The following is a 26948-nucleotide window of genomic DNA, read 5'->3' as shown; positions in this document are numbered from 1 at the left end:
ACTTTTCAGCCTCTCTCTTTGGTGAGATGCAGTAGATTTTGGTGCTATTGTTTTTTGTTTTTTAAGAACAGAGAGGTAATATCAATTGTCCGAGATCATACTGAGCTAACTTTGGAACTAATCAAAACTAGCTTAGTTTATCCTTATTTAGCCATCAAGTAAATTTGTCTCATTTCTATATGTGTTACATAACACTCTTTTGAACATTCTTCTGTAGACTAATATAGGCAAATGTTACTGTTAGGCATATTTGCAATGAACAAGAAATCAACACACCCTATCCATCATCTTACAGATAAGAAGGCTTCAAATCCTAGTTCTGCAGCCTCTTGAAAACCTGTCTGAATGCTTGAAGGGCCCTAAAAACCTGATCCGGAAGCATATGGACAAGCTACTGGACTTTGAAAATCTGGAAAATAAAGGCAGCGAGACTGGCAATGTGTCTTATGAGGAGGAACAGATCATTAACACCTACAAAACGATACACTCCATGCTACTTTGTGAGCTGCCTCGATGCACCACCTTGTCATATCAGTGGCTTCACAAGATATTACTTAACTTCTGCTCCCTTCAGAGAGAACTCGCTGAACAAGGGCTTCATGCAGCAGACATAGAAGCTGCTCAGGTAGATGCATCTATTTACATTCATTATTACTTATTCCCCAGTTTTGTATATTAATATATTTTTTACCTCTATGATTACCTTGTATCTAAGCCTCTGCAGTCTGCCCCCTTATTTCAGTTTTCTTGATATACTTGCATTTTAGCCATTCAGTGCTGACTCCTAGGTAAATCCACAGGATTGAGCACAATGCTATCTATATAGTACACGTGAACTAGTGCTGTCTAGCTGTGAAAAATTGTCCAAATGCACTGAAAAAAGAGGTGGCCTTCAACGGCTTAGAAATTAGCATATGAGCCCACCTAGGTTTATCTTTCAACAAAAAATGCCAAGAGAACAAAACAAATTTGATGATAAAAGTAAATTGGAAAGTTGATTAAAATTTTGTACCGTATCTGAATCATGAAAGTTTAATTTTGACTAGACTGTCCCTTTAATATCTGAGAGCAAATTGTTGTTGGCAGTCATTTAAGAGGAATGAACAGCAAAAACAATGGCTAACAGTAAACTGTGGTGTTAATTCCAATCAGAATTCACATACAGAAAAATTGTATAGCAGCTCTACTTTTTTCTTGTTTTTATCGATTTGACATTCATTTTACTCAGTAAGAAAAGTCACAATTGAAATTAAGAATAACACTTGAGTTATAAAACAATATAAAAGCAAAATCTAGTTAACCACAAGAAAAAAAAAAGCCAAAGGAAAATTAATTTAATTGAGCATGATTATCTAATATGTTTAAATAAAGTTTTTTTTTTGCTTAGCCATTCATATGTTATTTTGTACAATTAATAATTTAATCTGATTTTGACACATTTTGTAATTGATGTGTTTTTACTTCTGAAAACTTAATTGGAATTATAAACAAGCATCAACCATGTACTTGCGAAGCTGTCCGCCCACCTTTGCTACATACAGGCAGCGGATCAGTACGTCCGCTGGCGCATATGTATCATTACACACTCATCGCATTGTGTAATGCCTGCCATTTAATTCACACGACTAAAGGGGCTGTCAATCACCGAAGAGCGGGCGAGCTCTCTGTGATTTTCCCTCGCCACCTCAGAGGTGCCGTAGGGTATAAGAAGCAGCGGTCTAATGACCGCTGCTTCTTACATTGCAGGAAGCAGGCTCGCATATGCAAACCTGCCCCTCAAGGGCTCCGGAGCTCCTTTGTACATGGAGCCCTTAGATCATGATATTTAACCCCTTAAGGACATTTCAGATAAAAACTTCCCCAAAAGACCAGAGCATTTTTATCATTTTTGCCCTCACTACATTTAAACAGAGATAAAACCTTTTTTTATATTTGACTATCAAAACTATATATTTTTTTTTTAGTAGACAACCCAAAGTATTGATCTAGGCCCATTTTGGTACATTTCATGCCACCATTTCACCTCTAAATGCGATCAAATAAAAACAAATTGTTACCTTTTTCATAATTTTAGGCCTCTTACTGAAATTATTTACAAACAGCTTGTGCAATCATGGCACAAATTATTGTAAATTATTCTCTGGGATCTCCTTTGTTCAGAAATTGCAGCCATATGTGGCTTTGGCATTGCTTTTTAGTAATTAGAAGGCCGCTAAATGCTGCTGTGCACCACACTTGTATTATGCCCGGCAGTGAAGGGGTTAATTAGGTAGCTTGTAGGGTTAATTTTAGCTTTAGTGTAGAGATCAGCCTCCCACCTGACAAATCCAAACCCTGATCCTTCCCTGACCCCTCTCAAACAGCTCTCTTCCATCGCCCACCCCACAATTGTCACCCCCATCTTAAGTACTGACAGAAAGTCTACCAGTCCTAAAATAAAAGGTTGTTTTTTTTTCTTTTTTATTATAGTATCCCCCCTTACCTCCCAACCTTCCTGATCCCCCCAAACAGCTCTCTAACCTTCCCCCTCTACCTATTTGCCGCCATCTTAGGTACTGGAAGCTGTCTGCCAGTACCCAGTTTGCTGCAAATTAGGCAATATTTAAAAAAAAAAATTTAAATACAATTTTCTTTCTGTAGTGTAGCTGCCCCCCCTCAATACCCTCCCCCCCCTCCCCCTCTCAGATCCCTTGCCGTCAACTGATCCCACATAGGAAAGCCCTCATTACCCCTCCTCCCTCCTTCCCCCTCAATGACGCACTTATTATTATTTTTTATCCCTGTAGCGTTGCTTTGCAGTCCCACCCACTCCCGCCCTCCTCCCACCCCCTACAGCGATGGGCCGCCCACCCACCTCCCACCCACCAACGATCAGCACCACCACTGCCCTCTCTGCATCGGTAACTCAACAAATCCATTTCTGCAGTGCCTCACTCGTGGGGCATGCAGAAATACTGCAATCTCGCTATTTTGAGCCAGATCGCGGCAGAGAGAAGCCCAGGACTGCAGCGACATAAGTCAGGGTACATCGCTGGTCCTTAAGGGCATAACGACCAGCGTCATACAGGGTATGGCGCTGGTCGTTAAGGGGTCAAAGTGACATGAACCCCAAATTTTTTCTTTCATGATTCAGATAGAGCATACAGTTTTTAAACAACATTCCAATTTCTTCTATCATTTAATTTGCTTCATTTTTTAGGAATCCTTTGTTGAAGAAATATCAATGCACATGGGTGAGCCAATAACATGAAGCATGTATGTGCAGCCACCAATCAGCAGCTTCAGAGCCTATTAGATATGCTTTTTGACAAAGGATATCATGAGAATGAAGCAAATTAGAAAACTGAAGTAAATTGGAAAGCTGCTTAAAATTGCATACTCCTGAATCATGAAAGAAAAAAATTGGGTTTTGTGTCCCTTTAATTTGTGTACTGTTTGCATGGTTTAAAATTTTATATTTTATGGAAAACAAATTGTGTTATTTACACATGAACTACGTAAGTTCAAGAATTTTAACGTTTAACCCCTTAATGACCACAGCACTTTTCCATTTTCTGTCCGTTTGGGACCAAGGCTATTTTTACATTTCTGCAGTGTTTGTGTTTAGCTGTAATTTTCCTTTTACTCATTTACTGTACCCACACATATTATATACCATTTTTCTCGCCATTAAATGGGCTTTCTAAAGATACCATTATTTTCATCATATCTTATAATTTACTATAAAAAAAATTATAAAATATGAGGAAAAAATGGAAAAAAACACAGTTTTTCTAACTTTGACCCCTAAAATCTGTTACACATCTACAACCACCAAAAAACACCCATGCTAAATAGTTTCTAAATTTTGTCCTGAGTTTAGAAATACCCAATGTTTACATGTTCTTTGCTTTTTTTGCAAGTTATAGGGCAATAAATAAAAGTAGCACTTTGCTATTTCCAAACCACTTTTTTTTCAAAATTAGCGCTAGTTACATTGGGACACTGATATCTGTCTGGAATCCCTGAATATCCCTTGACATGTATATATATTTTTTTAGAAGACATCCCAAAGTATTGATCTAGGCCCATTTTGGTATATTTCATGCCACCATTTCACTACAAAATGCGATCAAATAAAAAAAAATGTTCACTTTTTAACAAATGTTTTCACAAACTTTAGATTTCTCATTGAAATTATTTACAAACAACTTGTGCAATTATGGCATACATGGTTGTAAATGTTTCTCTGGGATCCCCTTTGTTAAAAAATAGCAGACATATATGGCTTTGGCATCGCTTTTTGGTATTTAGAAGGCCGCTAAATGCCGCTGCGCACCACACGTGTATTATGCCCAGCAGTGAAGGGGTTAATTAGGGAGCATGTAGGGAGCTTGTAGTTTTAATTTTAGCTTTAGTGTAGTGTAGTGTAGTAGACAACCCAAAGTATTGATCTAGGCCCATTTTGGTATATTTCATGCTACCATTTCACCGCCAAATGCGAACAAATAAAAATAAAACGTAAAATTTTCCCAATTTTAGGTTTCTCACTAAAATTATTTACAAACAGCTTGTGCAATTATGGCATAAATGGTTGTAAAAGCTTCTCTGGGATCCCCTTTGTTCAGAAATAGCAGACATTTATGGCTTTGGCTTTGCTTTTTGGTAATTAGAAGGCAGCTAAATGCCGCTGCGCACCATACGTGTATAATGCCCAGCAGTGAAGGGGTTAATTAGGGAGCTTTTTAGGGAGCTTGCAGGGTTAATTTTAGCTTTAGTGTAGGTATCAACCTCCCACATGACACATCGCACCCCCAGATCCCTCCCAAACAGCTCTCTTCCCTCCCCCACCCCACAATTGTCCCCGCCATCTTAAGTACTGGCAGTAAGTCTGCCAGTACTAAAATAAGAGGGTTTTTTTGGGGGGGGGGGTTTAAATAATAATTCTGTTCTGTAGTATCCTCCCTTAGCCCCCAACCTCCCTGATCCCCCCCAAACAGCTCTCTAACCCCCCCTCTCTCTGCCTTATTGCGCCATATTGGGTACTGGCAGCTGTCTGCCAGTGCCCAGTTTGAAATCAAATATGGTTATTTTTATTTACTTTTTAAAAAATACTATTTTCTGTAGTGTAGCTGCCCTCCCTCAACCCCCAACCCCCCAACCCCTGCCAGATCGCTAAATATTTTTTAAATGCCCACCCTCACTCCCACCGAGTACCACCTTGTGCTCCCACCGAGTACCACCATTGTTCCATAGTGTAGGGTTCCCACCGCCCGCGCGCGCACCCGCTCTCGTGCGCGCACTCGCGCCCACACTTGATCCCGCCCCCCTTCCCACCGATGGCCGCCCACCTGCCTCCCTGGGTAAGCTCCCACCCACCAACGAACATGGCCATCAATGGCCGATGCAGAGAGGGCCACAGGGTGGCTCTCTCTGCATCGGACGGCTAAAAAATGTTATAGCAGGATGCCTCAATATCGAGGCATCACTGCTATAACATGAAAGCAGTTGGAAGTGATCAGGATCGCTTCCACTCCTTTCAAAGACCAACGACGTATGGGGTACGTCCTTGGTCATTAACTGCATTTTTTTGCAGGACGTACCCCACACGTCGTTGGTCGTTAAGGGGTTAAAAAAGTTAAGGAAAAATCCTTTTATTTATCCTTTTTATTTTTTAGTTAAAAATGGGTTTTCAACAGATCCAAGGTGAATCTGAGAAGACCATAAACTTTCATTGCAAAATAATTTGAAATCCCATTTATCTTACTTTATTCAAACGGTTTGAATTTAAGAAATCTCTGACAGAAGTGGAGGCCTACTATACAATGCGATCCAGTTCTTCTAAATAAAACAATATGATTAGTGCAAAATTGCAATAAAAGCCCCAATGTAATGGTTATATGGAAGGTTGATTTTATCGCAAAATATACTGTATAATTACTTTTGAGATGTTAATTACATAAGATGTTTTATATTTGTTTTTGTACATAGCTGCCATACTATAAGGCTCCCAAGACTGAATTCATGAGGTGGATAGAAGACTCCATAAAGCAATTTTCTTCGCAGCTTATTGATATATGCAAGAAATTTGATGAGCAGATACCAGCACCTTCAGTCCAGGTCAGTCATTTTGTGTACACAAACAATATAACTAAGTGATAATAAAGAAAAGGACTTAGCTATAAAGCGACTGCCAAGGCATAGCCTTAGACCTAGCTAATACAAACAAAGCATAAAACACAAATAATTCCATTTTGTCTTTAGATAACAGCTTTTGAGATGCTAACAAGTTCTAACTAGAATGAATCAGCTCTGTATATGTTGCTCCTCTGTTATACACGTCTATGAGTTAAAGGGACAGTTCACCCAAAAACTTTCTCCCCTTTAAATTATTCCCAATGATCCTTTTTACCTGCTAGAGTGTATTACATTGGTTGCAAGTAGCTCCTTTACTCATATTTCAGCATTTGAAATAGCTGATTTAGCTTGTGATTTCCCTACCTATACTGAAAGTTTTGATACTGGCGTATACGCTATTGACAAGCCTAAGTAAACACAGCCAGCAGAAGAGATTACACTCCCAGTGGGATGCAGGATAGTTAAGTAATAAAATCATAATTTTTCATTCCTCTCTCTATGTACTGAACTTTGGTTTTCCAGACAAATATAAGATAAGGAAGCAAGTCTGTGTATATAAAAGTGATAACATAATGAGATCTGATATTACCTGAAGCTCAACCCATTGTAATAGGCTGTGGTTTAAAAGCACAAAACCAGCTACTTCAGATACACAAATAAACCCGAAAATGCAATTTCTCAAATATTTTATACTCTGCAGTTGGTATAACATGTCATTTAAAATACATTTATGGAAAAACAATTTTACAGTGTACTGTCCCTTTAAGTAGCAAAAACATAATTTATGTAAGAACTTACCTAATAAATTAATTTCTTTCATATTGGCAAGAGTCCATGAGCTAGTGACGTATGGGATATACAATCCTACCAGGAGGGGCAAGGTTTCCCAAACCTCAAAATGCCTATAAATACACCCCTCACCACACCCACAATTCAGTTTAATGAATAGCCAAGTAGTGGGGTGATAGAAAAAGGAGTAAAAAGCATAAAAAAATAACTGGAAATATAATTGTGCTTTATAAAAAAAAAAAAAAATAACCACCATAAAAAGGGTGGGTCTCATGGACTCTTGCCAATATGAAAGAAATTAATTTATCAGGTAAGTTCTTACATAAATTATGTTTTCTTTCATGTAATTTGCAAGAGTCCATGAGCTAGTGATGTATGGGATAGTAATACCCAAGATGTGGAACTCCACAGAAGAGTCACTAGAGAGGGAGGGTTAAAAATAATCAGCCATTTTCCGCTGAAAAAATTAAATCCACATCCAAAAAAATAAGTTTTTCTCATAATTGAAAAGAAAAAACTTAAAACATAAGCAGAGGAATCAAACTGAAACAGCTGCCTGAAGAACTTTTCTACCAAAAACTGCTTCGGAAGAGGCAAATACATCAAAACGGTAGAATTTAGTAAATGTATGCAAAGAAGAATAGGTTTGAATAAAACCCCAGACCCTGTTCCTGAAAGGGAAATGGTATGATTACCCCTAAAAGCTCTAGATCTGAAACACACTTCAGAAAAGCCTGAGCCTTCACTGGATTTGCTGGAACGTGCGAGAGAGAAAATCTCCTCACAGGAGGTCTTACTCTGAATCCTATTCAATACCCTTGAGAGACAATACTCTGAATCCATTGATTTTGGACAGAATCTGCCCAAATGTTTTAGAAAACAATGAGGGCCGCACCTTCATGCAGACTTGGGGGCTGGCTTTGGTTTCTTAAAAGGCTTGGATTTATTCCAACTTGAAGAAGGCTTCCAATCGGAACCAGATTCTTTGGGAGAAGGATTGGCTTTCTGTTCCTTGTTCTGTTGAAAAGAACGAAAACGATTAGAAGCTTTAGATTTACCCTTAGATCTTTTATCCTGAGGTAAAAAAAACTCCCTTCCCGCAGTGACAGTTGAAATAATTGAATCCAACTGAGAACCAAATAAATTGTTACCTCGGAAAGAAAGATAGTAAACTAGACTTAGATACCATGTCAGCATTCCAATATTTGAGCCACAAAGCTCTTCTAGCTAAAATTGCTAAAGACATAGATTGAACATCAATTTTGATGATATCAAAAATAACATCACAGATAAAATGATTAGCATGTTGAAGCAAGCAAACAATGCTAGACAAATCAGGATCTGTTTCCTGTTGCGCTAAGCTTTCCAACCAAAAAGTTGATGCAGCTGCAACATCAGCCATAGAAATGGCAGGCCTGAGAAGATAGCCAGAATATAAATAAGCTTTCCTTAGATAAGATTCAAGTTTCCTATCTAAAGAGTCCTTAAAGGAAGTACTATCTTCCATAGGGATAGTAGTATATTTGGTAAGAGTAGAAATAGCCCCATCATTTTTGGAGATTTTTTCCCAAAACTCCAATCTAACTGCTGGCAAAGGATACAATTTTTTAAACCTAGAAGAAGGAATAAAAGAAGTACCAGGCATATTCCATTCCTTTGAAATCATATCAGAAATAGCATCAGGAACTGGAAAAACCTCTGGAGTAACCACAGGAGGTTTATAAACAGAATTTAAATGTTTACTAGTTTTAGTATCAAGAGGACTAGTTTCCTCAATATCCAAAGTAATCAACACCTCTTTTAACAAGGAACAAATATACTCCATCTTAAAGAGATAAGTAGATTTGTCAGTGTCAATATCTGAGGTAGGATCTTCTGAATCAGATAGATCCTCATCAGAGGAGGATAATTCAGTAAGTTGTCGGTCATTTGAAATTTCATCAACTTTATTAGAAGTTTTAAAAGACCTTTTACATTTATTAGAAGGCGGAATAGCAGACTATGGGGCATATTTATCAAGCTCCATATGGAGCTCGATGCCCCGTGTTTCTGGTGAGCCTGCACAGCAGTTATGAAAGACCGCTGCTCCATAACCTGTCTGCCTGCTCTGAGCAGGCGGACAGACATCGCGGGAAATCAACCCAATCGAGTACGATCGGGTTGATTGACACCCCCCCGCTGGCGGCCTATTGGCCGCGAGTCTGCAGGGGGCAGCATTGCACCAGCAGCTCTTGTGAGCTCTTGTGAGCTGCTGGTGCAATGCTGAATACGGCGAGCGTATTCCGCCAGACCTTGAAAAATATGCCCCAAAGCCTTCTGAATCGCATCAGAAATAAAATCTTTTATATTCAAAGGGATATCATGTGCATTAAATGTTGAAGGAACAACAGGCATTGTACTAGTACTGATGGATACATTCTCTGCATGTAAAAGTTTATCATGACAACTATTACATGCTACAGCTGGAGATATACTCTCCGCTAACTTACAACAGATACACTTATCTTTGGTAGAACTGTTATTAGGCAGCAGGGTTCCAATAGTGGTTTCTGAGACAGGATCAGATTGAGACATCTTGCAAATGTAAGAGAAAAAAACAACATATAAAGCAAAATTATCAATTTCCTTATATGGCAGTTTCAGGAATGGGAAAAAAATGCAACAGCATAGCCATCTGACCATAGAAAAAGGCAAGAGGCATATAGGAAGTGGGGTTTAAATAATTAAACTATTTGGCGCCAGGTTTGACGCACAACACAAAATGAAATTTTTTGGTGCTAACAACATCCGGAAATGACGCAACTCACATCATGGCAGACGTAACCTTGAGCAAGGAAACCTGGCGTCAACTAATACGCCAGAAATTACAAATTTGCGTCACCGAACGTACCTTTGCGCCAAAAAATTCTCACGCCAAGAATGACGCAATAAATTTTGCGACCTCGCAAGCCTAATTTTGCCTGCGAAAATTAATAAAAAAACAGTCAATTTGAAAAAAACTATACCCCAGATAAGAAAAAATAACTTCCTAAATATGTTTTCCCAATTTTGAAACTGATAGTCTGCAAAAGGAAATATACATAAACCTGACTCGTGGCAAATATAAGTACAATACATATATTTAGAACTTTATATTAATACATAAAGTGCCAAACCATAGCTGAGAGTGTCTTAAGAAATGAAAACATACTTACTGAAAGACACCCATACACATACAGCAGATAGCCAAACTACTACTGAAATAGTAACAGTAGAGGTAATGGAATATGAGAGTACAGTATAAAAGAAGAAAGAAACAGAAGCGCACCAGGGCACGATTCAAGTGAAGATTTTATTATATTAAAACACACACGCAACTTATAATGTTGCACTTAGAAGATTTAAAAATAATATGAGCCTGTATACAAATTCTTTGTGTGCGCTGGAGCAGAGATGACAAACCGTTCCTGTCAGCCGTTCTAGGTAAGTACAAGGCGTCCGGACTGCCCTTACGTACTACCGCGATGACTGTCCACACACAAGAACAGACCAGGAGCAATGTCCTAGAATCCTCGACGCGTTTCCCCCGAACTTCGGTCGGGCTTTATCAAGAGGTGAAAGAGTACTATTCAGAATTGGCGCTTTTCAGCTTTTTAAATGTCCATATTTGTTAGGCACACCCCTTTTCTGGGGCCTGCTGCGGGTGTGTCGTATCCTACCCGTTTGATTGGTGGAAAGTAGACCTAGAATCTCTCAACAGCAGCACAATTTCAGCATATATTCTGTCTTTCACATACAAGTTTCTCTGCTCCAGCGCACACAAAGAATTTGTATACAGGCTCATATTATTTTTAAATCTTGTAAGTGCAACATTATAAGTTGCGTGTGTGTTTTAATATAATAAAATCTTCACTTGAATCGTGCCCTGGTGCGCTTCTGTTTCTTTCTTCTTTTTCATGGTAACACAACGAGTCAAATAAGGATTCTTTTGACTAATCCGAAGCTGCACCGGGAGGAACCAGCCCCACAAACGGGGATAAGCATATTCCAGCTGACATCAGTGAACTAATCACTCAAGATTCATTTTGGACACTTCCAAAAGGTACTGTTGTGAATCTTAAAGGATACTTTGGAAACCCTTCACCTTAATGGACTATTACCTTTTTATTGTTAAACAGTGAAGTGTGGTTTTTATTTATTCATATTCATTCATTTTATTCATATTCATTCATTTTATTCTGTATTATTTATCAGGAGTATTATTAGTACTGTGCAACAACTGATCAGTACACATATATTTTCACTGGTTTTATTATGTGTTATAGTTTTTTTTAATTGAAATTTTACTAGACCTGTGGGTTTTTCTCCTTATCACTGTTTAGTGGAAAGTTTATCAGAACCTAAATATTTAAAAACATTTTACTAATTGAGGCATTGACAGCCAAGCGCAATATCATCTTTTTTTGTAGTCTTTTTTATGAGAGTACAGTATATCGTCGATCTGAAAAGGGAGGTAGGAGATGAATCTCTACAACCGGTAACAAAAAATCTATGAAAAGATTTCCCGTGAGGAAAACCATAGAATCAATAGGTGATACTCCCTTCACATCCCTCTGACATTCACTGTACTCTGAGAGGAATCGGTCTTCAAAATGCTGAGAAGCGCATATCACAGAAGAAAATCAAGCACAAACTTACTTCACCACCTCCATAGGGGGGCAAAGTTTGTAAAACTGAATTGTGGGTGTGGTGAGGGGTGTATTTATAGGCATTTTGAGGTTTGGGAAACTTTGCCCCTCCTGGTAGGATTGTATATCCCATATGTCACTAGCTCATGGACTCTTGCCAATTACATGAAAAAAAATAGATGTTATATGCAAACATGTGTGAGATAAAAAGTAAAGCAAACTATTTATTAGAAGAAGGGGTGAATTCTCAAAAACAACACACAATAAATGATAGGTTATGAGGTTTTAGTATCATATATATAAAATGTGTATGTATTAGAGATGCACATGGGTGAAATATAAATATATATATATATATATACACACACACAAAAAATAGGGGGTATTGGCGCACATCCATTTGCAAACAACACATTTTAAATGCTGCAAAAAATTGACATCTATGCTTTTAAATAAAATTGGGATCTTTGTTACACAATATAGCCATATTCTGCTTAGCCAGTCACTAATTTACAAGGTGTCCCAATGTTAACTGGTCCTAACACTACAGTACTTTGCCTTTATGGGCTGAACCATTCCTGCTTTTTCTCTTCATAATAGAATGAGACTCCCTGTCTTTATATACACAACTCAATTACACTGCCATGAGTACACCTGAGCTTGGGTGGGGTGTTTTAACCAATGGAAGATGGTGAGTCTTCCTTTTATTTATAAATACAAATATAAAGTTTGGTTTAGCACAGCTTACAAAAAGTTTATATACACATCTTTAGGAGTGCTGCCAATGTGATCAAATAGTTACACAAAACAGGGGGTACTGGCACACATCCATTTACAAATAAACACATTTTAAAAAATTGCCTGCAAAAACATCTATGCTTTTAAATAAAATTGAGCAGCACTCCCAAAGATGTGTATATAAAGTTTTTGTAAGGTGTGCTAAACCAAACTTTGTATTTATATATATATAATAAAGTACATTTCAATGTTTTGCTATGCATAATTAAAAATTTTAGGACCCATGTCCTAAGTGTCACAATGGTGGAGAGGTTAAGAAGCCTGCACCTCAATGGGCTCCAAAGCAGCCTCTATTGCTTACTACATGGAGCGTTTTAAAGGGACATTAAACTGCTGGATACAACTACTGGATACAACTTCTCACCATATTTTGTGTTTTCTCTTTTGTCTGCAGCTGTCTTCAAAGCTGTTATAACAATGAACCCACATTTTTTCTTTCATGATTCAGATAGAGCATGCAATTTTAAGCAACTTTCTAATTTACTCATATTATCAATTTTTCTTCATTCTCTTGGTATCTTTATTTTAAAAAGCAGGAATCTAAGTTTATGAGCCAGCCCATTTTTGGTTCAGTACTCTGTGTAGCGCTTGATGATTGGTGTCTACATTAAGCAACCAATCAGCAAGAGCTACCCAGGTGTTGAACCACAGATGGGCCAGCTCATCAGCTTACATACATGCTTTTTATTCTAACATTTAGATTACATGGACAGAACTAAAATAAAAGTTAATTCAGAGTTGATAATGGCTGCATTATTGTATTTGAATGCAGTTTTTTCACATAATCAGTAATAGGAATTCCTGACATGTACAATCAACAAATTCATATTACAGTAGTACATTTAACATTTTTAACAGCCAAAACACTTAAAGGGACAGCAAACTCATTTTTTTCCTTTCATGATTCAGATAGAAGTAAATTGGAAAGTTGTTTAAAATTGCATGCTCTCTGTTATCTATTTTGCTTTAATCTCTTGGGGGCATATTTATCAAGCTCTGTATGGAGCTTGAAGCCCCGTGTTTCTGGCGAGCCTTCAGAAACATGGGGCTCCATAACCTGTCCGCCTGCTCTGAGGAGGCGGACAGACATCGCCGTAAATCAACCCGATCCAATACGATCGGGTTGATTGACACCCCCTGCAGGCGGCCAATTGATGGCGAATCTGCAGGGGGCGGCGTTGCACCAGCAGTTCACAAGAACTGCTGGTGCAATGATAAATGCCGACAGTGCGGCGGACATGATTCGCAATATTGGATCATGTCCGCTCGCACATTAATAAATAGGCCCCTTGGTATCCTTTGTAGTCATAAATTAATATTCTGATGATAAGGTTTTAATAATTTAGTTGTGTACATTTTATAGTTTTAACCATGGGGCAATAGGGCCTATAAATATGTAAACTGAGTATGCACAAAAACTTTATTATCTAAAATAAAACAGCAAGCGATCAATATATGCCATTAAAAAATAATTTGCCATTAAAAAAATAATATGCCATTAAAAAAGCCAAAATAGGTTTTCAAGGAGTCTTAAAGTCATTGGAATTGCTGTTCACAAAGAGCTTTACAATGGATTAAAATACTGCTGTGAAACGTATTGATGGGGATTTTATGGTGCATAGTCACTTGAAAACAACATCATAAATGGGTTTTCTGATATAATCAAATGTCCTCAGATTTGGGGAAAAAACATGCAAAGTGCCTCTCACTGGTCTTCAAATGAATTGGATTAGAATCCAAATGTACAGTGCTCATCAGGTAGTTTTAGTTTATAGAGGCTTTAGTCTAATACTAATATAAATTATATATGATGTACCTTTATTTAATTCTGCCATCAAATAATTGTTTAATTCTCTTTATTTATAGATCCATCTGGTTAAATTGTACCTTTGTTTCTCTATTGAAATTATATATATATATATACAGTATCTTAGTTCCAAATGTAATGTATGAATCACTCCTATGGGGATATTTATCTTCCTTCCCCCATGGGCTCCTTGTAGTGGAACAGGGAGCTGCAGTCATATAGCCAGAGTTCCCTGGACAGATTCAGCAGTATTGTGGGGTAGGGTGGGAGTTAGGAAGGCTGGTGGTGTTTGTTTCTTGCATAATAAACTGTAAGTGTAGATCATTAACTTCTAATTCTGCCATACACAAAAACACTTAGGGCTAGATTACAAGTGGACCGCTAATTTATCACATGCTTGTTTGCATTACAAGTGGCTAGTTATTAGCGATTATAAAATCATATAAGATCAGATCTTTGGTTAATTTTTATATAAATGCCCCAAAATACTGTCTAGTGTATTTTATTAAAAAATAAAAATTGTACCATTTTTATTTTTTAATAAAGTAACAGTACTAGGCAGTATTTTGGGTTTAAAGTTGGTATATATACTTATATACATATATATGTATGTATTAATATGTGTATATATACATAATCATATGCATATATATTTACAAGTGCTGTCATCGCTACGCTACTTAATCAGATTCAGTCTCTGACGGCATCTGAACGAGGCTCCCATTGAAGCAGATGGAAGCTCGCTCTCATGAGCGCAATGCTTCCTAGCAGTGTGAACATGAGCTTGCGTTCACATTGCGCTTAACTTGTAATATTAGTGCATATTAGCGTGGGCTTGTATTACTCACTGGAGCGCTAATGTCACTTATGCTCCACTTGTAATCTAGTCTTTAGACCATTAAACTATTTTGTTTTATTTTTCAATATAACCCCCAAGCTCAAAACACTTCTGCAAACAGTGTTGCAACATTTTCATGCTTTCCAAAAACCTGTTGTTCTTCACTGTCCAATCACTCATGAACAGCCACCACCACTTCAGCATTGCTCCCTAATATCATTCATTACAAGTGATCCCTCAAACATGGCACTAGGTAATAGTCACTGAGGACATGGTCTAGCAAATATAGGGGGTGATCCAGTTATTCATATCTAGCTTCAATATTAGCACTCATGACAACAAAAGACTTGTGCACAGAAACATTGTCTTGGTGGAAAAGCACTTTGTAAGTCAGCTTGCCAGTCTTTTAAATTGCTCTGTGCAATTTTACAATCATGTTTGCATAGTAGTCACCTGTTGTGGTCTCTACACATTTTGCATTACGTCAGTCTTGGGTCAACCAGCACCATGCCATGAATGTTTCCATGGATTCTTCAGTGGCATCTGTTGTTTAATGACTGGAGTAAAGGGCATCTTCACGTGTCTCAACTTAAACTCTCAACACCACTTTTTAACAATGGGTAAGATGGAGCAGAGTCTTCTAATATATTAACTATATTTTTTCATCAAGTATTTGATGACTGCACAATATTCACTTATTTTCTACAAATGTTTAGCAAAATTCTAGCACAAAATGTCCTGTAAATAAGTAAAGGGTAATGTTAGACACATGTGCATATGCAAAACAATATAGAACAATAAACTTTCACTGCAGTAATGCAAACCAAGAGGATTAGCATTTATTGAGCTACCCTTGTAATCACATTTCTGGAGAACTATATGGCTGCAGTTTTGCAACAATTGTATCCATTTGTCAGAGCACTTTATGGCAGCAATGTTTCCTGCCATGAAGTTCTCCAGATGACTACCTAGGCATCTCTTCAACACAGAATATCATGAGAACAAAGCAAATTTATTAATAGAAGTAAATTGGAAACTTTTTAAAAGTGGTGTGCTCTGTCTGAATCACAATGGAAAGTTTTTGGGTTTCATATCCCTTTAATATATCCCTGTTGTGTAATTTTCTTTAATGTACATGGTAAACATTTTGGTATTTGGTGTATTTTTCCTACATTTGGGTATTTCTGAAAACAATATGACTAAAGTCTTCTTCAGTATAGGAGGATGAAATGGCTCAGCAAGATATTTATCATTTCTTTTCTTTTTAGTCCCTCCTTTTTTATCTTCAGACTATGAGGTAGTAACCATCTGAAGAACTACATATACCCCTGGGCAAATGTACAATTCAAGTGCAGTAATATCCTCTTTGCTTTGTTTTTATGTGCAGTTTGTATGTGACATTAGATTTGATAACATTATAATATTGTATTTTTTTATCTTATCGCCTACACCTTTCCTAGGACCAGAATCCTCAGTTTCAGCATCAAGTCCACATTTTGGTGCAACATCATGGACATGAAAAGATTTATCAATTGACAAGCAATATAAGTGGCAGCAGGGATCTTGACCTGACTCTGCAACGTGGTCAAGTTGTGGCTGTTCTTCAGATGTCAGACACCAAAGGAAACAAAAACAGATGGCTGGTGGACACAGGAGGTGACAGATAACGTTTTAAAGGAACAGTGTATTCAAATATTTTATGTCAATCTTTCATATGAAAGTTCAGCATTTAAACTTGTTGTTGTTGGAGTTTATGTTCATAATTCAATGGAGAAAAAAAAGTTCCAAGCCAACACAAGAGATAGAGTTGACACTGAATATGTACTACATGCTTGTGTACTAAGGGATAGGATCCCAAAATGCTGCATACTATAGATGATTGTCAGTGCTGCTGCTTTTTGTTTGTTTTTAAGTGGGCATGAGCAGATGGAAATTAGACTGAAATTCTTTCTTCTTAAGAGATTTATTTCTTAAAAATTATATTCTTACTATAAGAATTAAAAAATCTATATTATGTCACTGATCATTTGGGCATCCTCAGTTAGTTTGGTTGCCCTATGCAGCTGTTTACTTTGCCAAATGGTAAACTTAGTTTAATACAAAGTAATATTTAAAAAACATTTTTAAAATTATAAAGTTTCAGAATCAAAGGATGCATCAAGCATATATAAAGAAAACAAAATAAAGAAAAGTTAAAGGGACAGTCTACTTGAATTTTTTTATTGTTTAAAAAGATAGATATTTCCTTTAGTACCCATTCCTCAGTTTTGCATAACCAACACTGTGATATTAATAGGCTTATTACCTCTGTGATTACCTTGTATCTTAGCCTCTGCAGACTGCCCCCTTATTTCAGTGCTTTTGACAAATCAGTGTTGACTCCAAAATAACTCCATGGGAGTGATCACAATGTTACCTACTTGATACACATGAACTAGCACTGTCTAACTGTGAAAAACTGTCAAAATGCACTGAGATAAGAGGCGGTTTTCAACGGTTTAGAAATCAGTTTTAACATACTTTAAGATTGGATATCAGAGCGCCAAACAACGTAGGCAGGGTCTATGGGCAGATAGTGAAATACCAAAGGTAACAATAGGTTGAAATAATATGATTTAATACATAAGATAAAAAAGTTGGTACATTTAAAATTATACAACAATTAGTCATGGATCCATGTTACACTTTAAAATATATATTGAAACACTAGGAACAATTTAAAAATGCTTGTAGAACAATAAATATCAACAAAAAAAATCTAACAAATAATGTCTATCGCATAAAACTTAAATTCTAATATGTGAATGCTAGGAGCGCTTATGCACACTCTATTTATAAAAACAATGAGTTACAATGCACAGGTGGATAGATTCCAGGTTGCTTGAAACCGGTGGGTGTGAAATGTAAGTGGCTCCGAATTGGGGTTTTGCCTATGTGTTTATCCAAAATTGTGTAAATCCTAACAGGTGGACAAAAAATGTTACAGGAATGTCTAGAACCTGAATTCAAAATATAAGACCTGAGGTTGTGCCTATGTGTTTATCCAAAAAGGGTGTAAATCCTAACAAGTGAAAAGTCTTGAGAAAGGTCAGTGGAGACCGAAACCGGTTGACTGGTAAGGAGTATTTTAATTGTGATCACATTAAGAAGCCATCTGCACTATTGTTTGCCTTTCCTTTTTTGGCAGGTAAGGGACATCATTGCAAGTTGGAATTATTTGTTAACTACCGCCCAAGAAGATTTCTACATAATCAGCAGTTGGGATCCATATTGAGACAGACTATAGCAAGATTCTTATTATCCAATTTGAATATTTATTTGGACTTTTAAGCATTTTATGTTATATCATCCGTTTTTTAACCCACTGTTGTTATATGGTCTCTTTTAATTAACATCTCGAGGCTCTTTGAGCAAGTCCCTTATATCTAGCTCAGCAACTCTGAGCCCTTTAGATTTGTATTTTAGGTTATCAATTTAGAGCCTGTGTTCAATTTCAATCCAATCACAAAGTTTTGCCACTATTCAGTGTTTATAATAGATATTTGTTCACATCACATCACAGTTTGCAAGCAGAAACACATTTGAACAAACGTTAAAGTTGCGCTGTTGTTTTTTTTTTTTTTTGGGGGTTCTATTTATGCTTTATGTTTGCATTAGTTGATTTGTCAAAAATTCACTTGTATATCGTTTTATTTTGAATTCATTGTTTATTTTGAAAATAAGGTTCACACACCCCTGCAATATTTTTCTCACATTTTTTCATTTGTTAGGATTTACAACCTTTTTGGATAAACACATAGGCACAACCTCAGGTCTTATATTTTGAATTCAGGTTCTAGACATTCCTGTAAAATTTTTTGTCCACCTGTTAGGATTTACACAATTTTGGATAAACACATAGGCAAAACCCCAATTCGGAGCCACTTACATTTCACACCCACCGGTTTCAAGCAACCTGGAATCTATCCACCTGTGCATTGTAACCCATTGTTTTTATAAATAGAGTGTGCATAAGCGCTCCTAGCATTCACATATTAGAATTTAAGTTTTATGCGATAGACATTATTTGTTAGATTTTTTTTGTTGATATTTATTGTTCTACAAGCATTTTTAAATTGTTCCTAGTGTTTCAATATATATTTTAAAGTGTAACATGGATCCATGACTAATTGTTGTATAATTTTAAATGTACCAACTTTTTTATCTTATGTATTAAATCATATTATTTCAACCTATTGTTACCTTTGGTATTTGACTATCTGCCCATAGACCCTGCCTACGTTGTGTGGCGCTCTGATATCCAATCTTAAAATTGAATCCACCCTTGGCAACTAGGAGCCAATTTATTAGAGCTGGAGGTCTGTTGCGTTATATATTGGCGCTTAGTTATCACCTTTCCACAGTTTTAACCTACCTAAGTTTAACTTTCAAAAAAGAATACCAAGAGAACAAAGCAAATTTGATGATAAAAGTACATTGGAAAGTTGTTTAAAATTGGATGCCCTATCTGAATCATTCAAGTTTAATTTTGAATAGGCTGTCCCTTTAAACCTTCAAGCGATATCATGTCTTTTTTGGCAGGTGCAAGAGGATATGTGCCCAGCAGTAAACTGCAAGCTTACCATGTAGCGAACCATCCACATCCAGGCAATAGATTACTTGCTGTAAACAACATCACAGAGAAGAGAAGACACTCCTATACTTCCCAAGTGTGTCCATACCCATCTCTTCAAGATACAACACCTATATTCCAGGTAGGTGGAATCTAGCATTTACAGTTTCTTAAAGAACTTGAAAACAAAGAACAGTTCTGAATATTGTTGGTTTATGAATTGTGGTACATTCTATAGAATATTTTAAAATGAACAAGACTGATTACCTGTATATTTTTTAAAAATATAAATATCAATACTATAATCGCATTTGTAAAGCGTCCTTCAGTGTTGCCAGTTGCACACGCATCCTCAAGCGTGAGGCAGCCAACAGAATGTTGGCTGAGTGCGCAGACGAAATAATTCACCTGGATGCAGCGAAGGTGGATTCTTTCACCACTCTGCCATTTTTGGAATCCACGGGGATGCAGCAAAGGCAAAAGGAGCATTACAAAAATATAATAATAACCACCCGTAATAAGTATTAAAAAAAAAAAGTCTGCAATAAGTAATAAAAACAAAAACTAACCGCTCACAATAAGTATTTTCTTTTGTAAAAACACCCGTATGAACTATTAAGAAAAAAATAAACTAACTGCCCGCACGAAGTATTAAGAAAAAAAAAATACCCAATAAAATTATTAACCCCTAAATCCGCTAACCACAACATTGCAAACTACCTAATATTTCAGTAGCTCTTATCCTATTTCAAAATCAGCCAATAGTATGAGAGCTACTGAAATCTTATTGGCTGATTTGAACAGCCAATACTAGGATATCAGTAGCTCTAATCCTATTGGCTGTTTTGAAAAATTCAGCCAATAGGAATGCAAGGTACCCCAAATTGATTGCGGTACATTGCATTCAGTATTCAGTATATGACGGACATCGGATGAAGAGGAGCCCCCATGCCACCGAGGACCACCTCCGCAGACTGCCGCTGCCGCCACAGATTACTACCGCCGAGGATCGCCACATCTGGGAAGACCGCTCCGGACGTCCATTCCGTGCCATCTTTGCTGTGGATGAAGATGATGGACCCGCCTGGAAGAAGACCTTCTCTGTCGGACTTCTGAAACTGTGAGTACCTATTTGGGGCTTTAGTGTTATTTAAAAAAAAAAAAAAATTGTTCTTTTAGATTAGGGTTCATTGGGCAATTTCAAAAAGAGCTGAATGTCCTTTTAAGGGCAGTGAAAAAGAGCTGAATGTCCTTTTAAGGGCAATGAAAAGAGCTGAATTTCCTTTTAAGGGTAGTGAAAAAGAGCTGAATGTCCTTTTAAGGGCAGTGAAAAAGAGCTGAATGCCCTTTTAAGGGCAATGCCCATACAAATGCCCCTTTAGGAGCAATGGGTAGTTTAGGTTTATTAGTGTTATTTTTTTTTATTTTTGAGGGGTTTGGTGGGTGGGGGGTATTACTGTTAGGGGGGACTTTGTTTTTTTTTTAATATAAAAGAGCTGATTTATTTAGAGCAATGCCCTACAAAAAGCCCTTTAAGAGCTATTGGTAGTTTAGTATTAGATAAGGGGGTGTTTTTATTTTGGGGGATTTCTTATTTTTATAGGGGTATTAGTTTAGGTTTAATTTTATTATTTTGGATAGCTTTGTCTATTATTTTTTTTTGTATTTTTACATTTTTATTTTCTCCAACATAGGTGTGTCCGGTCCACGGCGTCATCCTTACTTGTGGGATATTCTCTTCCCCAACAGGAAATGGCAAAGAGCCCAGCAAAGCTGGTCACATGATCCCTCCTAGGCTCCGCCTACCCCAGTCATTCTCTTTGCCGTTGTACAGGCAACATCTCCACGGAGATGGCTTAGAGTTTTTTAGTGTTTAACTGTAGTTTTTATTATTCAATCAAGAGTTTGTTATTTTAAAATAGTGCTGGTATGTACTATTTACTCAGAAACAGAAAAGAGATGAAGATTTCTGTTTGTATGAGGAAAATGATTTTAGCACCGTAACTAAAATCCATGGCTGTTCCACACAGGACTGTTGAGAGCAATTAACTTCAGTTGGGGGAACAGTGTGCAGTCTCTTACTGCTTGAGGTATGACACATTCTAACAAGACGATGTAATGCTGGAAGCTGTCATTTTCCCTATGGGATCCGGTAAGCCATTTTTATTAAGATAGTAAATAAGGGCTTCACAAGGGCTTATTAAGACTGTAGACTTTTTCTGGGCTAAATCGATTCATTATTAACACATATTTAGCCTTGAGGAATCATTTATTCTGGGTATTTTGATATGATTATATCGGCAGGCACTGTTTTTGACACCTTATTCTTTAGGGGCTTTCCCTAATCATAGTCAGAGCCTCATTTTCGCGCCGGTATGGCGCACTTGTTTTTGAGGACAGCATGGCATGCAGCTGCATGTGTGTGGAGCTCTGATACATAGAAAAGTCTTTCTGAAGGCATCATTTGGTATCGTATTCCCCTTTGGGCTTGGTTGGGTCTCAGCAAAGCAGATTCCAGGGACTGTAAAGGGGTTAAATATAAAAACGGCTCCGGTTCCGTTATTTTAAGGGTTAAAGCTTCCAAATTTGGTGTGCAATACTTTTAAGGCTTTAAGACACTGTGGTGAAATTTTGGTGAATTTTGAACAATTCCTTCATACTTTTTCGCAATTGCAGTAATAAAGTGTGTTTAGTTTAAAATTTAAAGTGACAGTAACGGTTTTATTTTAAAACGTTTTTTGTGCTTTGTTATCAAGTTTATGCCTGTTTAACATGTCTGAACTACCAGATAGATTGTGTTCTGACTGTGGGGAAACCAAGGTTCCTTCTCATTTAACTATATGTATTTTATGTCATAAAAAAATTTAGTAAAAATGATGCCCAAGATGATTCCTCAAGTGAGGGGAGTAAGCATGGTACTGCATCATCCCCTACTTCGTCTACACCAGTCTTGCCCATACAGGAGGCCCCTAGTACATCTAGTGCGCCAATACTCCTTACTATGCAACATTTAACGGCTGTAATGGATAATTCTATCAAAAACATTTTAGCCAATATGCCCACTTATCAGCGAAAGCGCGACTGCTCTTTTTTAGAAAATTCTGTAGAGCATGAGAACGCTGATGATATGGTTTCCGAAGGGCCCCTACACCAGTCTGAGGGGGCCAGGGAGGTTTTGTCTGAGGGAGAAATTTCAGATTCAGGAAACATTTCTCAACAAGCTGAACCTGATGTGATTAATTTTAAATTTAAGTTGGAACATCTCCGCGCTCTGCTTAAGGAGGTGTTATCCAATTTGGATGATTGTGATTATCTGGTCATTCCAGAACCACTATGTAAAATGGAAAAGTTCTTAGAGGCCCTGGGGCCCCCCGAAGCTTTTCCTATATCCAAGCGGGTGGCGTACATTGTTAGTAAAGAATGGGACAGGCCCGGTATACCTTTAGTACCTCCCCCCATATTTATAAAATTGTTTTCCTATAGTCGACCCCAGAAAGGACTGATGGCAGACAGTCCCCAAGGTCGAGGGGGCGGTTTCTACTCTACACAAGCGCGCCACTATACCCATAGAAGATAGTTGTGCTTTCCAAGATCCTATGGATAAAAAATTAGAAGGTCTGCTAAAGATGTTTGTTCAGCAAGGTTCCCTTCTACAACCAATTGCATGCATTGTCCCTGTCACTGCAGCCGCGTGTTTCTAGTTTGATAAGCTAGGAAAGGCGATGATTAGTAATTCTTCTTCTTATGAGGAGATTATGGACAGAATTCGTGCTCTTAAATTGGCTAATTTTTTCACCCTAGACGCCACTTTGCAATTGGCTAGGTTAGCGGCGAAATAATTCTGGGTTTGCTATTGTGGCGCAGAGCGCTTTGGTTAAAATCTTGGGCAGCGGATGCGTCTTCCAAGAACAAATTGCTTGACATTCCTTTCAAGGGGAAAACACTCTTTGGCCCTGACTTGAAAGAGATTATCTCTGATATCACTGGGGGCAAGGGCCACGCCCTTCCTCAGGATAGGTCTTTTCAAGACCAAAAATAAACCTAAGTTTCGTCCCTTTCGCAGAAACGGATCAGCCCCAAGGGCTACGTCCTCTAAGCAGGAAGGTAATACTTCTCAAGCCAATCCAGCCTGGAGACCTATGCAAGGCTGGAACAAAGGAAAGCAGGCCAGGAAACCTGCCACTGCTACCAAGACAGCATGAAATGCGGGCCCCCGATCCGGGACCGGATCTGGTGGGGGGCAGACTCTCTCTCTTCGCTCAGGCTGGGGCAAGAGATGTTCTGGATCCTTGGGCGCTAGAAATAGTCTCCCAAGGTTATTCTCTGGAGTTCAAGGGGCTTCCTCCAAGGGGGAGGTTCCACAGGTCTCAGTTGTCTTCAGACCACATAAGAAGACAGGCATTCTTACATTGGGTAGAAGACCTGCTAAAAATGGGAGTGATTCATCCTGTTCCATTAGGAGAACAAGGGATGGGGTTCTACTCCAATCTGTTCATAGTTCCCAAAAAAGAGGGAACGTTCAGACCAATCTTAGATCTCAAGATCTTGAACAAGTTTCTCAAGGTTCCATCGTTCAAGATGGAAACCATTCGAACACTTCTTCCTTCCATCCAGGAAGGTCAATTCATGACCAAGGTGGATTTCAAGGATGCGTATCTACATATTCCTATCCACAAGGAACATCATCGGTTCCTAAGGTTTGCATTCCTGGACAAGCATTTCCAGTTCGTGGCGTTTTCTTTCGGATTAGCCACTGCGCCTAGGATTTTCTCATAGGTACTAGGGTCCCTTCTGGCGGTGCTAAGACCAAGGGGCATTGCTGTAGTACCTTACTTGGACGACATTCTGATTCGAGCGTCGTCCCTTCCTCAAGTAAAGGCTCACACGGACATTGTCCTGGCTTTTCTCAGATCTCAAGGATGGAAAGTGAACGTGGAAGAGAGTTCTCTATCTCCGTCAACGAGGGTTCCCTTCTTGGGAACTATAATAGACTCCTTAGAAATGAGGATTTTTCTGACAGAAGCCAGAAAAACAAAACTTCTAGACTCTTGTCGGATACTTCATTCCGTTCCTCTTCCTTCCATAGCGCAGTGCATGGAAGTGATAGGTTTGATGGTTGCGGCAATGGACATAGTTCCTTTTGTGCGCATTCATCTAAGACCATTACAACTGTTCATGCTCAGTCAGTGGAATGGGGACTATTCAGACTTGTCTCCGAAGATACAAGTAAATCAGAGGACCAGAGACTCATTCCGTTGGTGGCTGTCCCTGGACAACCTGTCACAAGGGATGACCTTCCGCAGACCAGAGTGGGTCATTGTCACGACCGACGCCAGTCTGATGGGCTGGGGCGCGGTCTGGGGATCCCTGAAAGCTCAGGGTCTTTGGTCTCGGGTAGAATCTCTTCTACCGATAAATATTCTGGAACTGAGAGCGATATTCAATGCGCTCAAAGCTTGGCCTCAGCTAGCGAGGGCCAAGTTCATACATCAACCATCAGGGGGGAACAAGGAGTTCCCTAGCGATGGAAGAAGTGACCAAAATCATTCTATGGGCGGAGTCTCACTCCTGCCACCTGTCTGCTATCCACATCCCAGGAGTGGAAAATTGGGAAGCGGATTTTCTGAGTCGTCAGACATTGCATCCGGGGGAGTGGGAACTCCATCCGGAAATCTTTGCCCAAGTCACTCAACCGTGGGGCATTCCAGACATGGATCTGATGGCCTCTCGTCAGAACTTCAGAGTTCCTTACTACGGGTACAGATCCAGGGATCCCAAGGCGGCTCTAGTGGATGCACTAGTAGCACCTTGGACCTTCAAACTAGCTTATGTGTTCCCGCCGTTTCCTCTCATCCCCAGGCTGGTAGCCAGGATCAATCAGGAGAGGGCGTCGGTGATTTTGATAGCTCCTGCGTGGCCACGCAGGACTTGGTATGCAGATCTGGTGAATATGTCATCGGCTCCACCATGGAAGCTACCTTTGAGACGAGACCTTCTTGTTCTAGGTCCGTTCGACCCACTCCAGCTGACTGCTTGGAGATTGAACGCTTGATCTTATCAAAGCGAGGGTTCTCAGATTCTGTTATTAATACTCTTGTTCAGGCCTGAAAGCCTGTAACCAGAAAAATTACCACATAATTTGGTATATCTGTTGGTGTGAATCTGCAGGATTCCCTTGGGACAAGGTTAAGATTCCTAAGAGTCTATCCTTCCTTCGAGAAGGATTGGAAAAAGGATTATCTGCTAGTTCCTTGATGGGACAGATTTCTGCCTTGTCTGTGTTACTTCACAAAAAGCTGGCAGCTGTGCCAGATGTTCTTGCCTTTGTTCAGGCTCTGGTTAGAATCAAGCCTGTTTACAAAATTTTGACTCCTCCTTGGAGTCTCAACCTAGTTCTTTCAGTTCTTCAGGGGGTTCCGTTTGAACCCTTACATTCCGTTGATATTAAGTTATTATCTTGGAAAGTTTTGTTTTTGGTTGCAATTTCTTCTGCTAGAAGAGTTTCAGAATTATCTGCTCTGCAGTGTTCTTCTCCTTATCTGGAGTTCCATGCAGATAAGGTGGTTTTGCGTACTAAACCTGGTTTTCTTCCAAAAGTTGTTTCTAACAAAAACATTAACCAGGAGATAGTTGTGCCTTCTTTGTGTCCTAATCCAGTTTCAAAGAAAGAACGTTTGTTGCACAACTTGGATGTAGTTCGTGCTCTCAAATTTTACTTAGCAGCTACTAAGGATTTCAGACAAACTTTGTCTTTGTTTGTTGTTTATTCTGGTAAACGGAGAGGTCAAAAAGCAACTTCTACCTCTCTCTCCTTCTGGATTAAAAGCATTATCCGATTGGCTTATGAGACTGCCGGACGGCAGCCTCCTGAAAGAATCACAGCTCACTCCACTAGGGCTGTGGCTTCCACATGGGCCTTCAAGAACGAGGCTTCTGTTGATCAGATATGTAAGGCAGCGACTTGGTCTTCACTGCACACTTTTTCTAAATTTTACAAATTTGATACTTTTGCTTCTTCTGAGGCTATTTTTGGGAGAAAGGTTTTGCAAGCCGTGGTGCCTTCCATTTAGGTGACCTGATTTGCTCCCTCCCTTCATCCGTGTCCTAAAGCTTTGGTATTGGTTCCCACAAGTAAGGATGACGCCGTGGACCGGACACACCTATGTTGGAGAAAACAGAATTTATGTTTACCTGATAAATTACTTTCTCCAACGGTGTGTCCGGTCCACGGCCCGCCCTGGTTTTTTTAATCAGGTCTGATAATTTATTTTCTTTAACTACAGTCACCACGGTAACATATGGTTTCTCCTATGCAAATAT

At 38.6% G+C, this 26948-nt stretch overlaps 1 protein-coding gene across 5 annotated transcripts in view; it reads left to right on the top strand.

The window, feature by feature from the left end:
• Positions 1–26948, top strand: part of ARHGEF37 (Rho guanine nucleotide exchange factor 37) — a 300854-nt gene that overhangs the window by 238342 nt on the left and 35564 nt on the right. For all 5 annotated transcript variants that reach the window (XM_053717097.1, XM_053717094.1, XM_053717098.1 and 2 more), the window contains 4 exons: positions 296–625; positions 5971–6099; positions 16477–16672; positions 19598–19770. In XM_053717097.1, coding sequence (XP_053573072.1) covers positions 296–625; positions 5971–6099; positions 16477–16672; positions 19598–19770 — 828 coding nt within the window. The remainder of the gene's footprint in view (positions 1–295; positions 626–5970; positions 6100–16476; positions 16673–19597; positions 19771–26948) is intronic.

This window comes from Bombina bombina, chromosome 6 (genome assembly GCF_027579735.1).
Source record: "Bombina bombina isolate aBomBom1 chromosome 6, aBomBom1.pri, whole genome shotgun sequence".
Classification (NCBI taxonomy): domain Eukaryota; kingdom Metazoa; phylum Chordata; class Amphibia; order Anura; family Bombinatoridae; genus Bombina; species Bombina bombina.
This window is presented reverse-complemented; position numbering and strand designations above follow the sequence as displayed.